The following is a 19,698-nucleotide window of genomic DNA, read 5'->3' on the forward strand; positions in this document are numbered from 1 at the left end:
GATGTCTCAAATCGAAATGACCTATAGTACATATTAAGGCTAGTTTACACGGATCCAATAACGTTTATATTTGCGTATATTAAATATTTTATAGCTCTATATTGAAATGGTCCGAAAATTCAATTAAACTGAAACATTTTGGCTTAGTCAATTAAAGAGAAAGCTAAAATCTCTGCAACATTCAATACTACATACATAAGGAAACTTACACTCTCTCTAAGCTCCAAATTAGAAAAAACTTGCCCAAATGGCTTCAATAATTGATGATTTGAGAAAGTTAAATAAAATTATTTTATTTGAATTCATTTTTTAAGCTGGACTCGAATCGTTTCTTAAGGTTTGCAAGCCAATAATTTGTATGTCTTGACATTGGCGGCAACTACTCAATACCTGAAAATCACCCCTTAGAATAGTATGATTTTGACAGATGACATATAAAGTATGGTTGTACGATTCAATCAGTACGTCAAATTTCTTAGTAAAGAGAGGTTGAATTTGTCTGTGAAAATTATTTATATTTTCAGTTCAATCCGTTTATTATTTTGTAATAAATATTGCAGTTGTGCAATAAGAATCTTTTAATTAATAATGTAACGATTAAATATTTATTTATTAAAAAAGTGAATGAGTGTTTGTTTAGTGTCCATCTGTTTGAATATTATACAGTAACCCCAAGTATTTAACTTTTAATAACAAAATGACGTCTTCGAATGACGATATTATTAAAGCTATTCTTCAGTACCAAGAAAGATTGGATAGATACAGCCAGAATAAAAATGAAGACAAGGTAAGATTTTTTTCTAAAATTTCTTTCCGAATTGGTAAGTAAATTCTAATTTATTGAAATCCAATTTAAACGTCTAGTCAAAGTGTCCAATTTGCATAAGTCGTTTTTATATTATATAGCTTAGGTGCTTCCTCGGTATTTGTTAATTATTTACTGATTATAATAACTAGAAACAAATCAAAATTTAGAATGTTGTCTATATATTTAGATGCTGTATGTTATTGGAAAATTGAGTAAGCTCCAAATTAGAACTCTACATTTAGAAACCACTGGTATTGGTAGGACTGTTAATGCATTAAAAAAGCTGGGTGGTTCAGTAGGTGACGCAGCTAAAGATTTGGTTACTTCATGGAAATTTATGGTGTTGGAGGAGGAAAAAGCAGCACAAGAGACTTCTCTCGGTATTTAATACGTGATCTTGAATTTTTTGATCAGTTTTTTCATCTATATTTTCCTTTACAGAAGATGATGCAGATTCTGTATATTCAAGTGAAAATGAGAATAAAGACTGTCAAAAACAAGACTCGTCTAAAGAAAATATAAGTCATTCAGAGAATGAGAGTGACGGTTATGGTAGCAAACCAGAAATTCATAGAAATAGTAAAAATGAAGTAGAAAGTAATTCGTGTAAATATAACAAAGGTGATAGTAGAAGTAAATCCAGTAGCTCATCGTCGTCATCTTCAGAATCATCATTGTCGTCAGCAGAATCTGAAAAGGAGACTTATAGCAAACGCAAAGAACACCATTCTCGAAAAAGGAGTCATTCGTATAATTCTAGTTCAGATGATAGAGAAACACATCACTCTAAAAAGTTTAAGAATGATAGTGATCGATCTAGTCAAGATAACTACAAAAATAAATCCTCTAAAGAAAGTAGGGGTGATAAGCATAAAAAAAGTGATAATAAACACAGAGAAATCTCAGAGAAGCACAAGAAGAATTCAGATAAATGTAAAGAGAGCTCCTATCGATCTGAATCCAAGCATAAATCAAAGAAAGATACTGAAAGTGAATCGAAGCACAAATCTGATAAAAAATATGATGAAGAAAAACATAAAAAAGATTCTGAAACAGTAAAATCGAGTCATAACACCAAAAAGCACGAGGAAAAGGAAAATAGTCGTCATAAGTCAGATAAGCATAAAAATGAAAAGACTGATAAGCACACTAAATCTAGTCATTCTTCTAAAGATAAAGAGTCGCGTCATTCTAGTTCAAGCAGTAAAAGAGACTCAAAAATAGAGAAAAAATCTTCTGAAATTAAATTAAAAGAGAGTATAAAAGAAGATAAAACAAAATACACATACAAATCAAAAGATTCTCATGCAAGTTCATCTTCAAAACATAAATCTAGTAATTCTGAAGATCCGGCTAAAAAGAAAGTTAAATTAGACAAAATTTCGAATGTTACAAAGAAAGAAATTGTGCACGGTATTGATTCGGGTTCAGGAGCAAGTTTTGCAGAAGCTTTAGGTATGTGCGGTCCTATGGCGCCTAATTCTAAAAAGAAATCTGATAAACCTAAGATTACTCAAAATCCCACTAGATCATTGGAAAACGTCGAAACGGAATCTACAAAAAATAGGAAATCGAAAAATGACGATAGTGGAAGCTCTTCTTCTAAAATCGTAAGTAAAAATCAATTTTAGATCGTAATTTATATTCATTTTGACCTTTTGTTCATTTACAATATTATTCTTTATCATCTTGCTTATTATAGTGGTAAATTATACAATGTGTTTCAAAATTGTGGTATATTTGTTGTATAAAATTGTTTGTTTATTAGGTAGTACCTGAATTATTAAAAGAAGAACCAATAGAGCCTTTGAACGTTTGTTTATCTAGTCTTCTACCAGAGATTACCCCGAATTACAAACCATTAGGAATATCTTTAGATACACAGCCCAAACGTTTATATACAGATGACGAAGCATTAAGTAGAGTGATGACAAACAAAAATCAAAGGTAAAAATAAGTTTTTCATCATAAACTTTCAGATTTAATACTAAATAGACATTTAGACTAGGTTTAGATTATTTTTTTTTCTCTGCTCTGTTTCCAAAATATGTGAATCACTTCCAAAGGAGGCTATTTTCTGGGTACCCTTCTGTGACATGAGGTAATCCACATACATAGAATTACCAATTTTGTAGAGAAACATTTTGTTAGTGGGGCTTGAGGTTTGAAATGAGTGGAAGTTCATTTGTATCATCTCTATTTTAAATATTTGTATCTTTTTGTGTTAAAAATAGGTTTCATCATCTATTATGAGGTTTTCAAGTCAAAAATTGATCAGTTATGCTTTTGGATTACCAATTTAAAAAAAACATTCTTTTATTGCAGTTCATGATTTGAAATGAGTGGTAGTTTATTTGTATCATCTTTATTTTCAAATATTTGTATCTCTTTGTGTTAAACATAGATTTTTGGTACCCAACCATCACCTATTAGGAGGTTTGCAATAATTTTTATTCAAAAATTGATTAACTATCCCTGCGGATTACCAATTTTTTGGAAAAACATTTTGTTAGTGCTATTTGAACAGTTTGATATGGGTGGTAGTTCATTTGTATCGGCTTCTATATCAAATATCTTTGTCTCTATTTAAATTTTTTTCTTGTTCTGGGTTCAATTTTTGTGCAATCTCTATATGAATAAACTTTTTGAAATAAAGCTTGGGCATGTAATATAGACGACATATATTTATAGATTGTTGTTTTTTTTATATCAATCTCCTTATTTTGATTAATCTACAAATTTATTTTGATTTGGAGGTGTATAAACCTATAAAAAGGATCTTTTTTGGTAATTTAGCTCCATCAAATATTGTTTTTACACGAAATATTCTATCATATGGTACACCCAGAGCTTCACCAATGCATTTGTTTCAGAACCAAAGTTTATTCCGGAAATAAAACCGTTGGAAAAGTCGAAAGTTTGTTCCAACTATGCGTTAGAGTACTACAAGATAATATTGACGGTACGTTTCGCTTTTATTTTTAGGTACCAAATGATGTAATATTTTTATCTTTCAGCATTAGAATATACGGGTGGTGTTCCTTATATAATCCTCAAGCCGATAATGGAAAGGGCTACAGCAGATCAGATATTTAATTTGGAGCACCACAACCCGTATTTGATTGAGGATACCGACGAATTGTGGCAGTTGCATTGTCAGAAAGATTTCAGGAATAAACAGAGGGAGGAAATGGAATCGTGGCGTGACATGTACATGCGTTGTTTAGACGAAAGGGAAGCCAAATTAAATGCCGTTAAAGCGAATATAAAATTATCGCAAGATAAATCGATACCAGTTAGGACTACTAAACTCGCTTACATTGATTCCGAGTTCGTTAAACCGCCGAGAAACGTCGCTAAAAGACAAGCCAAAAACGGTACCATCAATACCGATAGGAAAATAACGACTACTCAAAAATTGACGGCTTTAGCTCAATCTGGGGAAGCCGGTAAAGTATCCGTTCCAGATCCTGGAAGAAAAGCCGCAGATAGGGGTAAATGTTGTTAAGGGATTTTTATTACAAGGGATGTGAATGTTTTATTGGTTTTTAGGTGGTAGTAGTGGTGCTGTTAGTAGTACAACGGTGATGAAAGCAAAGAAGGCGCCTCTCATGGCAAAAACTTTATCGTTTATGAAAAATAGATTCAGAAGGTGAAAGGAATTTGTTGGGAAGCGTCACGAAGTGGTCTTATATTTTTGAACAAGGAGAATTTTATGTAATTTTTTATGCATTATTTTCGACTGTAAAAATTGAATCAATTAATTTAGGTTAGTTCGTCTCAACCCCCCGTTGTTTAAATTTTATCATTGCAAGTAACTTTGTTATTGTTGTGATTAGAATCCTTAGAATAATCTTTTTTCGAAATTAATTAATTCCTTTTTAGTATTAGTTCATTTTTTTTATCAAAATTATTTATGACTCTATTTTTCGTGATATGTTAGTTTTATGCTCCATTATGATTTTAAGTCGTTAAAATTTACCAAATTTTGATTTTCTTAAAAATTTTTTGGTTTTTAAATTGTTAGTTCGGTGAAAAGATTCTTTCGTAATACATTAATAGATTTTGCTTGGTACATGACCATCATAAGTTTATTTTTGGTACACTATCATCATTTATTTTAAGGTGCTATTTTTTAAAAATCCCCTTTTATCCAAAAATCAATAAATTATTCTTGTGGATTACTAATTTTGTGAAAAAACATTTTGTTAGTGCAGTTTACTGTTTGATATGAGTAGTAGTTCATTTGTCTCATCTTTATTTCCAAATATTAATGACTTTTTGTACTAAGAATGTAATTTTGGTACACAACCTTCACCTGTTATGAGGTTTCCAAATCAAAAAATGACTAGTTTTACATGTGGATTACTAATTTTTCGAAAAAACATTCTTCAAATGCAGTTTACATTTTGAAATGGGTGATAGTTCATTTGTATCATCTTTATTTTTAATTATGTGTCTTTTGGTACTAAAAATAGGTTTTTGTTCCCAACCATCACTTTTTTTGAGGTTTTCAATCCTTTTGTACTCAAAAATTGGTTAATTATATCTTTGGATTACCAATTTTTCGAAAAAACATTCTTTTATTGCGGTTTACGGTTTGAAATGAGTGGTAGTTCATTTCAATCAGCCTTCATTTAAAAAATTTATGACCTTTTGCATTAAAAATATTTGTTTGGTATATGTGCAGTACCTATTATGAGGTACCATTTTTTAAAATTGTTTTTTATCTAAAAGTAAATCATTTAATCTTGTGGATTGTCAATTTGGTAATAAACACATTTTTATAAGTTTTTAATTCAAACATTTTAGTCTTTATGTATTAGTAGTTCATTTGTATAATTTTTATTTTCAAATATTTATGTCTTTTTCTTTTTTTAATTCTTTTTTCTTCAAAAATTAATCAATTATACTGGTGGATTACAAATTTTTAAAATTTATTGATTCTGATGTACAAAATGATAAAAACTTTGATTTTCCAGTTTTTAAAAAAAAGTTACAAGAAACTTTTACAAATAATTTTACAAGCAACTGAAGTACCATATGAAATATTTCAGATTTTTGTACAATAATAGTCTTTGTTTGATAAAAAATTGTCAGTTGAATAGGTTTGGGGCTCCATTTTCTCAAATTTACACCATTTTCTTAAAATTTTTAATACAAGTGGACGATTTGATATATTTTTGGTCCATCTTTATTAGTTCAATTTGTACATACCCTTGTATAAATTTTGTACGTAGATATTATGATTATTATAATTTTTAAATGGATGTGACAGTCGAGGAAGAATTCCAAAAATAGGTATTCTGGATGAATTGGAAGTTTAAAATTATTAAGTCTTCCTCGACTTTATTATAAAATTGTGAAATTTTCAAAAATTCTTATTCGTGTGATATGAATTATATTTATAATTATTGTTAATTAGAGTTTATTCATTATTAATGCAATAAATAATTAAAAACATAGATTACAATGAGTTTTTATTTTGTCTTAGCTTTTATTTCACAGACCAGGAGGAATTACACCCCAATTTTCTGATTCCTGTCCATTATAGTACTGAAAGAGTATAGAAAATCTTTATAATTCGTGGAAAACTAGAGTTCCCATCGACGTTTCTCTGGGATTTTTGGCATTGAAATAAAATATGGATGAACATTCATAATAGCCTAATAAAGTTTCCAAAACCTATGAACATTAGGTTCCTTCAAAACAACTCTTATATTCTCAAATGTTTCTATTCAATATAAAAAAATCCTCACCAAAGATAAGCCTTGTAGCTTAACTTCAAGTGTCACTAACGAACATAAAAGGACAACAGGACCCATTTTTTGCAAAGAAAATCTCATCTTCCCAGAAAAGTCTCAATGAGAACCCTAGAAAAAAACGGACTATCACTAATCAGATTCCTTCCAGTCTATGAATCCTATTTATATTTTTAAAATAACAATAAATTATCAAAACTATTTTTTTTGTTATAAAAACAAACTCCATTAAAATTAATACACTTTTCCATATGTTTGTACCAACTTTTCAAGCACTTTTTCCACTCTTGACTCCCACAGCTTCTTTTTGTATCGAAAATCATTAACCACACACTTTCTTTCCATATATGTGAACAAAATAAAATCATTGAGTGACAAATCATCATTACTAGGGCTACAGCCTTACAGGAGAGTCTCAAATGCCATTTTTCCCAATATCTGTTGTTGATGCTTGTCCTACTAATTGTGTTTGTTGTCCAAATCAGGACTATATGGTGGATAATTAATCAATTTGACTGTATAGCAGGTTTTTGATTGAGTAGAAGAATTAAAGTTATGCAAAGTTTCACAAATTTCTCTGATAAATACATTTAGAGTTGACTTTGATATAGTGCTCCAAATGATCAGTATTGTTAAAGAAACCATTTGCCTCGATGTCCTTGTTTCACCATTTTTATTATGTTTTGTTCGTCTTAGAAGACACAAATTTGCCATCTGTGAATATTCACATCCTTTGATACACTTTTAGCAAGATTCTTTGAAAATTCAACGTGTATTGGTCAGGGTATCCGGAATGATTGATGCTACTAATACAAAAAAAAAATATTTTAATCTTACGGTATGATACATAAAAATATTCTTCATTAAATTCAAGAACAGCATAGATTTTTTTTAAACATAACGACAAAATTTTGGAACAAATTGCGGATTTGAGATCACATTCAACAACGTAATGTTTAAAAAAATTAGTGCTTGTAATTTACACCTAAAACAGCAGTGACAGTCAGTGTTGCCAATGTCAAAAATATAACTTATAATATACCTAAAATCAATTGTAGAAATAAAAGAATTTAATTAAAGTTTCGGAGAATTTATTGAATTGTATATCGAATTTACAACACTGTATCTAACAATATTGTGTTTTAAAGCAATGTATTACTATAGAATGTGGATGTTTTACTATCTCGCTCCAAGTATTGAAGTCGAATCATCAATGAAACGGCTATTCAATTATCTAAATTGGTATTAGATATCCACTTATAATCCTTAACCTCAATTTAAATTTTTCTATAAGACTATATTTTCGAAAATTTGACTAAAAAGATGTAACAATTCCAATCGTTGCGATGACGTCATTACGTTCACTCATATCTACGATCCAATAGTAGAGCTGAATTAAAGTAGACGTTGAGAAGTATAATTACCATTTTGCACCTGAATCAGATGAAGTATTATTGTTATGCACAACGAATACCAAACTATCACAATAAAGGACATTTTTATTAGACTAATATATATAAATCATTTAAATAGTTCGTTCGAACGAAATTCAAATATGTATTGGTTTATTGGAGTTTAGTTTTAAGTTAATAAAGTAATTTATTCAAGCTTTTGATTTATTTTCAAACACTTCATATGTAATAATATTTACATTAATGGTTAAAACACTCCTAATGCATTCCTCTTGTGAAGGAGAATGGAGGGGAGTAAACATTAATCTCGAAAATGTCTATCGGAACGCACCCTATAGTAAAAAAATCATAGAATTATTAGTTCTGTGCGTAAACATAAAAAACTTTTTATTTTCAGTAAATGTGATATTATAAACACGACAGAATGAAAAATTAATTGTATGAAAGTTGATATCGAATATTTAATTAAGGTTAAAAATATACCAAAAAACAATAATACGGCAGTAATAAAATCTCTTAGAACGCGCACACGCAAACAAATATCCAATTATTCAAACCGCGCTCTTTTCCTTTTTTTAAATAAATATATATTGAATTTTAATTTCGTGTGAAATAATGTTTAATTTTTTCATAAATGGCGCTAAATGACGTCCGAAGCATTTTAAATACATAGTTTACCGCGAAATTAATATTATCTGTCAATATAGAAAAGGAGCAAAGTAATTAGTAACCAACTAATCAAACAGAGATAGGTATAATATGAGAATTGAATGTGGCAACGGTGGGTTAATTTCCAAAATGGTAGTTCTTTCCCCTATTCCCTCCACCACTTCGCATGTCATCATGCTTGTGGTGTGTATTGTATTCCTATCGTAGTTGTTAATTAGGATAGTTCTTAACGTTAGATTTAAATTAATTTTAAGTTTAGTGTAAGAAGTCTTAATTATAATGGAAGAGTACGAGTACGGGTATGTATTTTTAAAAATAATTTTTTTAAAACATGCGTAGCGGTGGCGCTTAAAATCACGTTTACGTAAAATTGACGGAAGTTCTAAAGCTGCCATTGTAGTATGGTAGCTTGTAGTTGGTGAGTGGCGAGTGTGACCGGCTGGATCGAATTAAAAGTAGTAATAGTGTTTAAAAATCTGTGTGAAAAATAGCATGAGAATGTTGCGACTAAAACAAGAAATTATGGATGATGACGAAAAAGGGTATTTATATATTTGTGCCAACTTTTTAAATCTTAGGCTTATTAGGTCACAGCGTGTGCTAAAATTTTTCGACACACTTTTTTTAATAATTATAAAGCTTTGCAAACATTTTTTTCCGTAATTTGTATATTATGTCAATAATTACACCTGTACACGTGTATTCTCATTACCCAAAGTATTATTTGAAATGTTTTGTTCATCTATCAAAATGCTGTTAGCGTTCACCGACCCCGAACGAGTGCCTAGATCTTCATGAATAGTAAATACCGTTTCTTTTTAACAAATATTTATTCTATTTATTAGGCCATACCTAATTATAATTTTAAGATATGTAAAATAATTTGGTAATTGATACGTTTCACTAGCAAAAATGCTTTTTTTTTCAATTTATTTCTCGAAAGATAGGTTATGTCATTTATCATTTGACCATCAATCATCGTTTCCAAATATTGCATTCTCCCAATTCATATATACTGAAATTGTTTATTTACCAACTATACCAAATAATTAGATATTATAAATATATTATAAATAATAACATTTTTTTCTATGTTTTTTGTGAAATGTTAAATCCAATTGTGATTTAATTTAACATACGCATTTTCATTAACAAAAACCATGTTATTACTATAAATAATAGTTATATTATTAAAAAAAGCAAATATTTAAATTCATATATATCATTTTAATCTTCAATCTTTTTGTATTTGAATTTAAAAACTTTCACTTTACATCTTAATCAGGTGATATTGTGATGTTTTCTAATTTATAATTATTTTATTATTTAATTATGGATAAATTGGTATTTGTAAACAAATTTCTTATATTTTCTCAGTTTTATGTTCATCTTTACTTAATCACTATTTGTATTGAGATTCTATTTTTTCTGTAAATTCTTTCAACTACTTTGGCTTTAATGTATATCTAGCTCCATGAAAGCTTTTATTCATTCTCTATCTATATTGTAAATAAATTTAAAGAAGGGAAAATTATTTTGAATAGTTAAAAGGGCCCTATCGAAGCTGCGATATTCAGAATGTTGAATATACGTAGTCAAAATGAGGCCAATATCAAATTTTCTACAATAGGTCACTGGATGTTTATTTTAATGATCATTCAGTATTACCCAAGTGGAAAACAACTTTATTTTGAAGTCAATATTCATTTCCTAGACCAGAATACTCCTTTGAAGTTTTTTGGAAGTGCCAAAAGGAATCAAAGGTCAGAGGATAATCACAAACGCCTTTTATTAGCTCAGAACCATCCTATAGTGTAGGAAAATGTTCCTATCAGTCATTCGACAGAGAAAACCAAATTGGGGGTGTTTTCTGATTTAGGTTTTTCTAAAAATATTTGGATCTCAGTGAACTTTAGTTATAATTCCTTACTAGTCTCCTTGCAGGGCCCTGGCCCCTTGGGAAGCACCTGATAAGATTGGATTTAGTAGAAACTGATGAGTGTAGAAGAGTGCAGAAGAGGAAGAAACTTCAGTTCTTCTTAGTTAAAGAATGCAAGCTTACTTAAGGGATGCTTTGGACAAGAATCATAGGATTAAGAATCTTATCTCTAGAACTGGAGGGGGAGTTATGAATGTTGAAAACAACTCTGATAGGGGATATGGTAATCCTTGAAGTTAAGGTGCTATGTATCCCCTAATCTGACTTAATATAATCGAATGAAGATACAAAATGTAACAAAAACTTGAAATTTTTTATTTTTCAATTTTCAGCAAGCTCTTTGTAGGAGGATTATCCTGGGAGACAACTCAGGATAACTTACAAAGATATTTCTCTCGATACGGAGAAGTAATTGACTGTGTGGTTATGAAGAACGCTGAATCGGGAAGATCAAGAGGATTTGGATTTGTTACATTTGCTGATCCTGCTAATGTAAATTTAGTTTTGCAAAACGGACCACATACACTAGACGGAAGGTATGTTTATTTTATAATAACTACTTAGATTTGGGCCCTTATTGAAGCTACGTTTTTCTGATGTTTGAAATTTATAGTCAAAACTGAGGCCAATATAAAATTTTCTACAATAGGTCACTGGATGTTTATATCAATAAGCAAATCAGTATTACCCAAGTAGAATACATGTAAATTTTAATCTAAATGTTGAACTGAACGTTATAGAAGAATTGTCAGTATAAAAACTTAAAGAATGTCATTAATTTTACTCATTAAATCACTTCTGTAATGGTATCCTTGGAATTGTGTATTGAACATACTGTTTACTATTTCTACATCATCAATTATAATTACACTATCTGGTCCTTTGAGCCGGATATGAAACTGTGGTAGGCTCGAAGGACTAGAATGTTTAATACTTTGTGTAAATGTCTATTTTTTTCATTGTTCAGAACAATTGACCCCAAACCTTGCAATCCCAGAACATTGCAGAAACCTAAGAAAGGTGGAGGTTATCCCAAAGTATTCTTGGGAGGTTTACCATCTAACGTTACAGAAACTGACCTCAGAAGTTTTTTTACACGCTTCGGAAAAGTAATGGAAGTTGTCATTATGTACGATCAAGAAAAGAAAAAATCCAGAGGTAAAAAAAGCATTACATGATTCTTTTATTATTTTTAATTGTATATTTTCACTTCAGGATTTGGTTTCTTATCATTTGAAGATGAGGAGGCGGTGGATAGATGCGTCTCAGAACATTTTGTTAATTTAAACGGCAAACAAGTAAGTTTAATAATTTTTTATAAAGCAAGACATTTTTTGGTCCATATCGAAGTTGTGCTTTCCTTTTTTTTTAGAAAGTAGAGTCAAAAATGAGACCAATAGAAATTATTCTACAATAGGTCACTGGATGTTTATATCAATAAACAAATCAGTATAACCCAAGTAGAAAACATTTTTTTTTTTAATTTTTATAACAAGTTGTAACGAAATCTATAAATCTCAGGTAGAAATCAAAAAAGCCGAACCACGTGATGGATCTGGTGGAAATAAAATGGGCGGCGATCCGGCTTCAGCTTGGGGACCGCCACAAGCACCTATGGGTATGATGCAAGGTCCGAATGGACAGATGGGCGGACCACCGATGAATTTGGCAGCACCGATGGGCCCTAACATGATGCAAAGTTATCAAGGTTGGGGTACTTCGCCTCAACAACAAAGTTATGGTGGTTATGGAACGCCTTCGGGACCCGGATCTTATCAAGGCTGGGGCGCCCCGCCTGCGCCACAAGGGCCTCCTCCGCAATGGGGTAATAATTATGGTGGACCGCCACAACAACAAGGTTATGGTTCTTATGGTGAGTATGGTATGTTTGATTTTTTTTATTTATTTATATGCTTGTGCATGCTTGACTTTTTTATTTTGACGGTTATTTAATTTAAACAGAGTTTAATGCTATCTATGGTAATTTTTTTATTTTTAACTACTGGTAGCTCAAATGTACTGTATTATAATTGAAGTAAGGTGTTAAGTTCTAAGTTTATCACTATTTTTGGTAATTACTTTGATTTTTAACTACTAATAGTTCAAATGTACCTCGTTAGAAGTGAAGAAAAGTGTTAGGTTATGATAATGTGGTCTGTGTGATTAAATTGTTAAAATTATGCAAACAGGAGATGAATTATTTGCCAAACTGGAGGTTATTGAAGAAAATGTCTGAAAATGAAGAGAAATGGGGACGGTTAAAAAGAAAGATCAACAAAAATAAAAAATTTCCAATTAAAAAGTTATTAGAACAATTTATTGGCCCAATAACAATTTTTATGCAGAATATGTATCAAATTTATTGAGAATTGAGGATTTGGAGATTGGAGGATGATGAAATTCTAAAGAAAAACAAACATTTAATCATATAAGTGTTGATGAACGACAATGATGGATCCATTAAATTACAAACTAATACAGATTGGAGGATATAAGATAATAGAATTTCAAAGAAAATAGTGAAAATTGAATCTTCTAATATCCAAAAAAAAAACATAAATTTTGATCAATCGGTGACGTGATATGGATGGGATTGAAAGGGTAGGGAGGTAGGTGAAGAATATACTTTTAGATCTATTAAATTACAAACTCTTATGGTTTAAAGGATGGAAGACGACAGAATTTCGAAGAAAATCATAAATGTGGAATTTCAAACATCAAAAAACGTAAAAGAGTTAAAATCAAAAGATTTGGTGAAGCGAAAAAGGAAAACATTTTTGAACCCATGATGGAGATTTATGCCTGATTCATTAAATCGCCGACTTGGACGGTTTGGAGGATGTAAGATGTGATTTCAAAGAAAATATTGATCCTTACAGCACCTTACAAAGAGGAAGATATAAACTCAAATGGTCTTGTGATTCAAAAGCTTGAGGAGTGTAAAAAAATTGATAATGATGGTCCATTCGTTGGAGGTAGATTATAAAGAAGACCAATAAGGGGATTTAGTGATATTAGGAAGCCAATAGAAAAAAAAATGAGTGTTATTAAAATGATTTTCGTAAATTGATAGTTTGTAAATATTATTTTATCATAAAACTTTATTGATCATGATGGACGTCTAGATTGAATTAATTATACGCATTCTCTTTCAAATAGAAATTTCACTGATTATAATTTATTCCAATTAGAAATGATGACGTAATATATGTGGAATGGAAAAAAAATGAGAACGTAATTGGATTAATGTAGAAACTTCTTACGAAGAACGTTAAGAACGTTCGTGCCATCGAAGTTTTTGTTTAAATTGAAAAATTTGTTTTGAACTCTTCAGTTTAATTTAGAATGTGTATCATCAGATGTTTGATAGAGAGAAAGTAAAGTTTCTAAAAACGTTAATTGCTCTTTATACAGTATGGATTCAAAATTTACTATTTATAGATTGTTTTTAATATTTAAATTATTTTTTTTTGTTATTTAATTGATCACGTTCAATTTTTTTTATTATTTATTGAATTGTGGCAAATTATCAACTTCTCATATGTCTTCTTTGAATATAGGCACAAAAAAAGTCACAGGAAGTTAATTAAGGTTAATATAGTGGCTGATGTGTGATTTGTATATATAACAGCAGTTGTGTTTGATTTTTTTCAAATTTATTGAACAATAATTCATAAAATTTTTCAAATTATTGTCATTTTATGATTTTTTTCAAATTTAGGTACAAAAAAGTCACAGGTAGTCAATTTATGTTAATATAGTGGCTGATAAGTGTTTGGTATATACAAAAGTGGTTTTGTTTGATTATCTTTGAATTTATTGAACAATAATTTATAAATTTTATCAAATTATTGTCAATTTATGATTTTCTTCAAATTTGGGTACAAAAAAAGTTACAGGGAGTTGATGTAGGTTAATATGGTGGCTGAGTTATGATTTGTATCTAGGACAGCAGTTTTTTTTGTAATTTTTAAATGAAATTATTGATCAATAACTCAAACAGCTATCAAATTTGAATTAGTTTGCCTTTTAGGCCCATATCGAAGCTATGCCTTTCTAATTTTTGAAATGTGTAGTCAATATTGAGGCCAAAAGAAATTATTCTACAATAGGTCACTGGATGTTTATATCAATAAACAAATCAGTATTACCCATGTAGAAAACAGCATTGGTCTCTACTGGAGCTTTTAATATTTTTGAAAAAACGTAATTTTGTGTTACTTTGTTTTTCAATAAAATTTTAGAAAAATTTCTAACCTCAATTTTAAATATTCCAATGGCATGAAAGGACAAGGCGTATATAAATTTTCATTATTAATCGTTTCGTAATGACTGCATTTGAAATCCTTTTTAAGAATTATTATTCGTTATTTTACACAACGAATATTTTAATATTCATATGGTTTTTTTACTGAATACACAGTCTCTTATAACATTTTATTTGTCCTTCGAGATATGAAATGCTCGAAGACCCAAAAAAGTGTAGGTGCTGTAGTAGAAAACATTAAATTCCAAAAAATTGGACAGAATAATAATTTACATAGACAATTTTTGGAGTTTTATAAGCAAAATTTCTTATATTTCTACACATTTCGAAAAATTTCTCGTTGGAAAAAAAGATTTAACCAATAAACTTTTATACTTTTTAATTATATTCAAAACTCGTGTATATTGAAATTAAATTCCTCGACCTTTTGTTGATAATGAAATTCAATAATTAATGATGATAACAATTTGATTTTATTCAAAATAAGTAGGTTACTAAATTACGATTAAAAAATCGATAGATTTTGTGACTTACTTTTACAAAGACAAATCTGCTATTATAGTTGATAAAATTTCCAATTAACAAGATATTAGAAGCATTTATGATCTCAATGATGTATTTTATAAAGAATATTATGTCAGATCTATCAAATCACAGATTTTAATGTTATGGAAAACAGATTTGTAAAGAAAATTATGAATGTTGAACTTCAAACACTAAAACAGGAGAAAAACTCAAAACTAAGAAAACCATGAACATTCAATCTTATAACACCATAAAAATAGAAGGACTTGGACTTTGATATAGTGATGATGGATGACATTAAGAGATCAATTAAATTACATTCTTGGAAAATGGAAGATAATGGAAACCCAAAGAAAATCTTTCAATACCAGAAGAAGAAGACTTAGATTTTGATTGGAGAATTCTTGGTGTCCATTTCTAAATCTATAAGTAATTTATTTTGAGCTAATAGATGCCTTTTGTCCACAAACTACCATCTAGTCTACCATGTAGTTCATTTAGATATTTCATTATCTCTTTTTGTGTCAACATGAGTTACTAGCTCATTTATCAATCAGTTTCAGCTGCTGCATTATTCTCCACTGTATCGATTTATTTTTACAGCAATTTTTTTTATTCTCGGTCAACAAAATATATATAAAAAAACGCTTATTTTTTTAAATTCTTTTTTCTAATTGATATATTTCGTTTAGGACCCAACGCTGGTAGCGGCGCTGCTAGTTGGAACAGCTGGAACATGCCTCAGAATAGTGCTTCAACTGGCCCATCAGGTAAATTGAAGATGTTACCGCAGAGGCTTCATCATAACATATTCGAGTTTTCTTTTTCTCTAACCTCATTTCAAATTTCATTAGCAATCTTCTAATTGCTAAAGTTTTTACAAAAATTTAATGTTTGTATTTTACAGAGTATACGTTTGGTTTTATTGTCTCATTTGTTAATTTTTTGAAATGTTCAACATCATTTTAATTTTATACACTACTATCCATAATTATTACAACTTTTCAATTCGTGAATTTGGTATCCTAAAAAAATTATCTGACCGTAAAACACAATCAAATCATCATCAATCATATTTTTTCTTGGTGAATTTCTAGTTAAGTTGTCCATAAAGTTGAAAAAATTAAGATAGCAAAAGCAAATACACAAAATGTCCTTTGGAGGCTCCCAAATCTCATAGATCTAATAATCACCTGACTATTCTCCCATCGAATTCGTCAAGAAGAGAAGAAGAGAAACATTACGGATTACGAGGAGCAACAGAAATGACAAATGCATAACTGTGGAGAAGAAATCCTACCATAAATAATTATAGAAGGAAAGCGACCAAAATTTGGGTTACATAGAGCAACTGAAAAGACAAATGCATTACTGTGATCTGATTCTGATCAGAAAAAATTATAAGAGGAAAGCAACAGGCGCAGGACCATGGAGAGGAGGCCTAACAAGGAAAAATTGTCATTTGAAGATAAGAAACAAAGATGTGGATCACCTAGTTTGTGGGTAGGATATATGAAATAAAGGAAACAACAGTTGGAGAATCATGAAGAGGAGATTCGACTATAAAAAATTACCATAGAAAGGAAGAAACTGAAACCTAACGTTTAGTCTATGAATAGAATAGTTGAAAGCAATTTTACTGCTCACGGAATACGTCAGAAGCAAAAGATGCAGAACCATGGAGAAGAGATCCAACAAGCACAATGTCATCAACAGTATTATTCATTGATTTCAGTGTTGTTTTAGTTCAAAATGTACATTTATTTTTTTCAAATTTCCAAGTAAATGTTTCCAGACAATATTTTTAGTCTACGGAAACTTTGAAAATACCAAAAATAAAGGAAAAGCAATGTAATTTAGTAGATCAAATGTACCGTCACTAATATTTAGTTAACAGAAAGTGCAGTTGATATTTAGTAGGTCAAATATACCGTTGTTGCAATTAAATAAACAGAACGTAAAGTCGTTGAAATTTAGTAGGTCAAATGTACCATTTCTGATATTCAATTGTCAAAATGTACCATTTCTGATATTCAATTGTCAAAATGTAAATTTTTGAAATATATATATATTAAATATCATTTAAAAAACTGTTTGAATTTAGCACTGAAGACACTGATGTAAAGCAACATCAAAATATTTCAAACATTCTATTTGATAATTTATCAAATTATTACTAGTCCAATTGAATATATATATATATATATATATATATATATATATATATATATATATATATATATATATATATATATGTATATATTGAAATATTTTGATGTTGTTTTACATCAGTGTCTTCAGTGCTAAATTCAAACAGTTTGTTTTATTGACCATCAATGACATTTCGGAATGACATTTCGGACTCTACCAGCGCCTCTGGTGATAAATTCCACATAATGTTTTGAGTTATTTATTTTTTTTTTGTTAATTTCCTTATTTTTGTACAGTAGTGTATTATTATATTAAAACTACGACGTGTTCGTAGGTTACATCGCCAGCGATATCTATTCAAGGGGACAATCCGGACCAGGTGGTCCGGGCACTCCAAGTGGACCGCCTAATATGTCATCATCTGGTACCAATTCCAAACCGGGCTCAGATTATAACTACGCAGGTTACGGATCTTATTCGACGGAGGCGGGTTATGGCGCTCCACCTAGATCGTACGGTAGCGACGCTGGATCTCAAGTAGGAGGATATTCGTCGCAACCCCCAAATCCAGGTGCTAAACATTTCAATGATTTTAAAGAGTGGCCCAGTTCTTGACAACCTTTTGATAATTATTATACGGTCAGTGTGACTCCCGCTCAACAGATTCCGTTTAACGGTTCATCTCCTCCAAAAAATATCCGGATGATATTTTTCAAAACAGTTATATTTCCATCGGATACGGAGCTTACGGGCCGGATGACGGAATCTCCAGCGGGAAACACATTGAAACTAATCGACAACTTAAATAATATGGGTGTATGTTGTTATAACAGTTGGGGCTTGATAAACACGAAGAGAGCAGCCGGACCGGTCACTCCTGCCAAACTCAATTACTCTGATTAGACAGACAAATGATTCACCGGCATCTTCACCATCGGTTAGTTTAGCGTCACTGTTGTAGAGAGTTCCATCTGTTCCGCTACTTACATTTTTACTTTTTGTTTTGTTCTTCTCTGTTTTTTTTGTCTTTTTAGTAATAATTTCTCAGATTTGAATGATGGATTCGTATGCCGCCGATCGACAACAACTAACTCCAAAATTTCCAACCTTGCGGCATTTTATTTTATCTCGGATTTTATCTTTCGATCCAATTTGTTTCGCTTCACATTATCCTCGGTGGTATCTTTTTTTTGGTAGTTAGATGTTGTGGTTAGGTCCAGCGAATATATTAATTTTTAAGTATTTATAAAACAAACAGACAGACAGAAAAGCTGTTGACTAATTTTAAGCACCGCTCAAAGTTGTTATGAATTTAATATATTTAAAAAGAAAATAGTATATGAATCGAAATGTTTTTAAACGCTATTTTTCCCTCTATGAAATATTTAGTTGGATCGTCTGTGGTACACAATTTACTTTGTGATCAGATAATTTTTTATCTTAGCCGGTAAGAGTATTTAGTTCGAATGTATTTACAATAGTTATTGATTCAAAAATGAACGGTGCCCGAAAAAAATATTTGTCGTGAAAATTGAAAAAAATGGTCTGCAAATAAATTCATTTAATTCAAAAAGAAAAACAAATCATACAAAAATTAATGTGTGAAATTTGGAAAATTGCAAAAGAAAAACAGAATTTCTAAACACTATTCACAAAAATCGAGAAAGTGGTATTTTCAAAAAATATATACAATCCAATTCAAAAAGAAAAACCAACATATAAAAATTGGTGTGTGGAATTTTGAAAATTGCAAAAGGAACCGAATTCATGAAAATTATTTACATTTGGTAGGTCAAATGTACCATTGATGATATTTTGTAAGCGGAACGTACAGTTGTAAAAATTGAGTAGTTTTAATGTACCAATTCATGAAATAACGTATAACGTACGCATTACGTACCATTATTAATAAGGTAATAGATAAAACGTAAACCTTTTCTTTTCACAGGGCTTTTCAAAAATCATATTCGTTGAAAAATAATTTTCATTTTCATGATATCAATTTATATATATACAGGGTTAGCCTGTAGTTTGTCATCTAGTCTCGTTTTTCTTGTTATACAAGATGGTCCGCTAGTAAAGATGCTATTTTTCTAATAAAACAGGATGTCTTCTAAACAAAACATTCCCAAAAATTTGATAAAATTGTCTTTCGCTATGCTCCA

At 30.0% G+C, this 19,698-nt stretch overlaps 2 protein-coding genes and 1 non-coding gene across 26 annotated transcripts in view; all 3 read left to right on the forward strand.

Moving 5' to 3' along the window:
- Positions 1-416: 416 nt before the first annotated feature.
- LOC130447673 (transcription elongation factor B polypeptide 3) lies at positions 417-6,273 on the forward strand. The gene is made up of 7 exons (XM_056784625.1): positions 417-787; positions 996-1,188; positions 1,250-2,418; positions 2,577-2,755; positions 3,682-3,770; positions 3,826-4,302; positions 4,361-6,273. The coding sequence occupies exons 1-7, from the start codon at positions 698-700 to the stop codon at positions 4,462-4,464; spliced, it is 2,301 nt and encodes a 766-aa protein (XP_056640603.1). The 5' UTR covers positions 417-697; the 3' UTR covers positions 4,465-6,273.
- Positions 6,274-8,756: 2,483 nt separating this feature from the next.
- The window catches only part of LOC130448356 (heterogeneous nuclear ribonucleoprotein 27C), a 28,637-nt gene continuing 17,695 nt past the window's right edge, over positions 8,757-19,698 (forward strand). For 8 of the 24 annotated variants that reach the window (XM_056785693.1, XM_056785685.1, XM_056785694.1 and 5 more), the window contains exons 1-7: positions 9,042-9,193; positions 10,923-11,126; positions 11,558-11,748; positions 11,806-11,888; positions 12,112-12,472; positions 16,075-16,152; positions 17,868-18,104. In XM_056785693.1, the coding sequence (XP_056641671.1) occupies positions 9,144-9,193; positions 10,923-11,126; positions 11,558-11,748; positions 11,806-11,888; positions 12,112-12,472; positions 16,075-16,152; positions 17,868-18,104 (1,204 nt within the window). In that variant the 5' untranslated portion in view covers positions 9,042-9,143. Of the gene's footprint in view, positions 9,194-10,922; positions 11,127-11,557; positions 11,749-11,805; positions 11,889-12,111; positions 12,473-16,074; positions 16,153-17,867; positions 18,105-18,366; positions 19,245-19,698 lie in introns of those variants that run through there. The other 16 variants (XM_056785688.1, XM_056785704.1, XM_056785701.1 and 13 more) reach the window with 11 other exon arrangements.
- LOC130448520 (small nucleolar RNA SNORA16B/SNORA16A family) lies at positions 10,199-10,336 on the forward strand. The gene has a single exon (XR_008910344.1). It is a non-coding gene; the product is annotated as a small nucleolar RNA SNORA16B/SNORA16A family (small nucleolar RNA).

This window comes from Diorhabda sublineata, chromosome 8 (genome assembly GCF_026230105.1).
Source record: "Diorhabda sublineata isolate icDioSubl1.1 chromosome 8, icDioSubl1.1, whole genome shotgun sequence".
NCBI classification, from domain to species: Eukaryota; Metazoa; Arthropoda; class Insecta; order Coleoptera; family Chrysomelidae; genus Diorhabda; species Diorhabda sublineata.

Coding starts and splice junctions, on each gene's coding strand:
- LOC130447673 (XM_056784625.1), top strand. CDS start 698: ATGACGTCTTCGAATGACGATATTATTAAAGCTATTCTTCAGTACCAA. Junction 3,771..3,825: donor ACTACAAGATAATATTGACG/GTACGTTTCGCT, acceptor TTTATCTTTCAG/CATTAGAATATACGGGTGGT. Junction 4,303..4,360: donor AAGAAAAGCCGCAGATAGGG/GTAAATGTTGTT, acceptor ATTGGTTTTTAG/GTGGTAGTAGTGGTGCTGTT.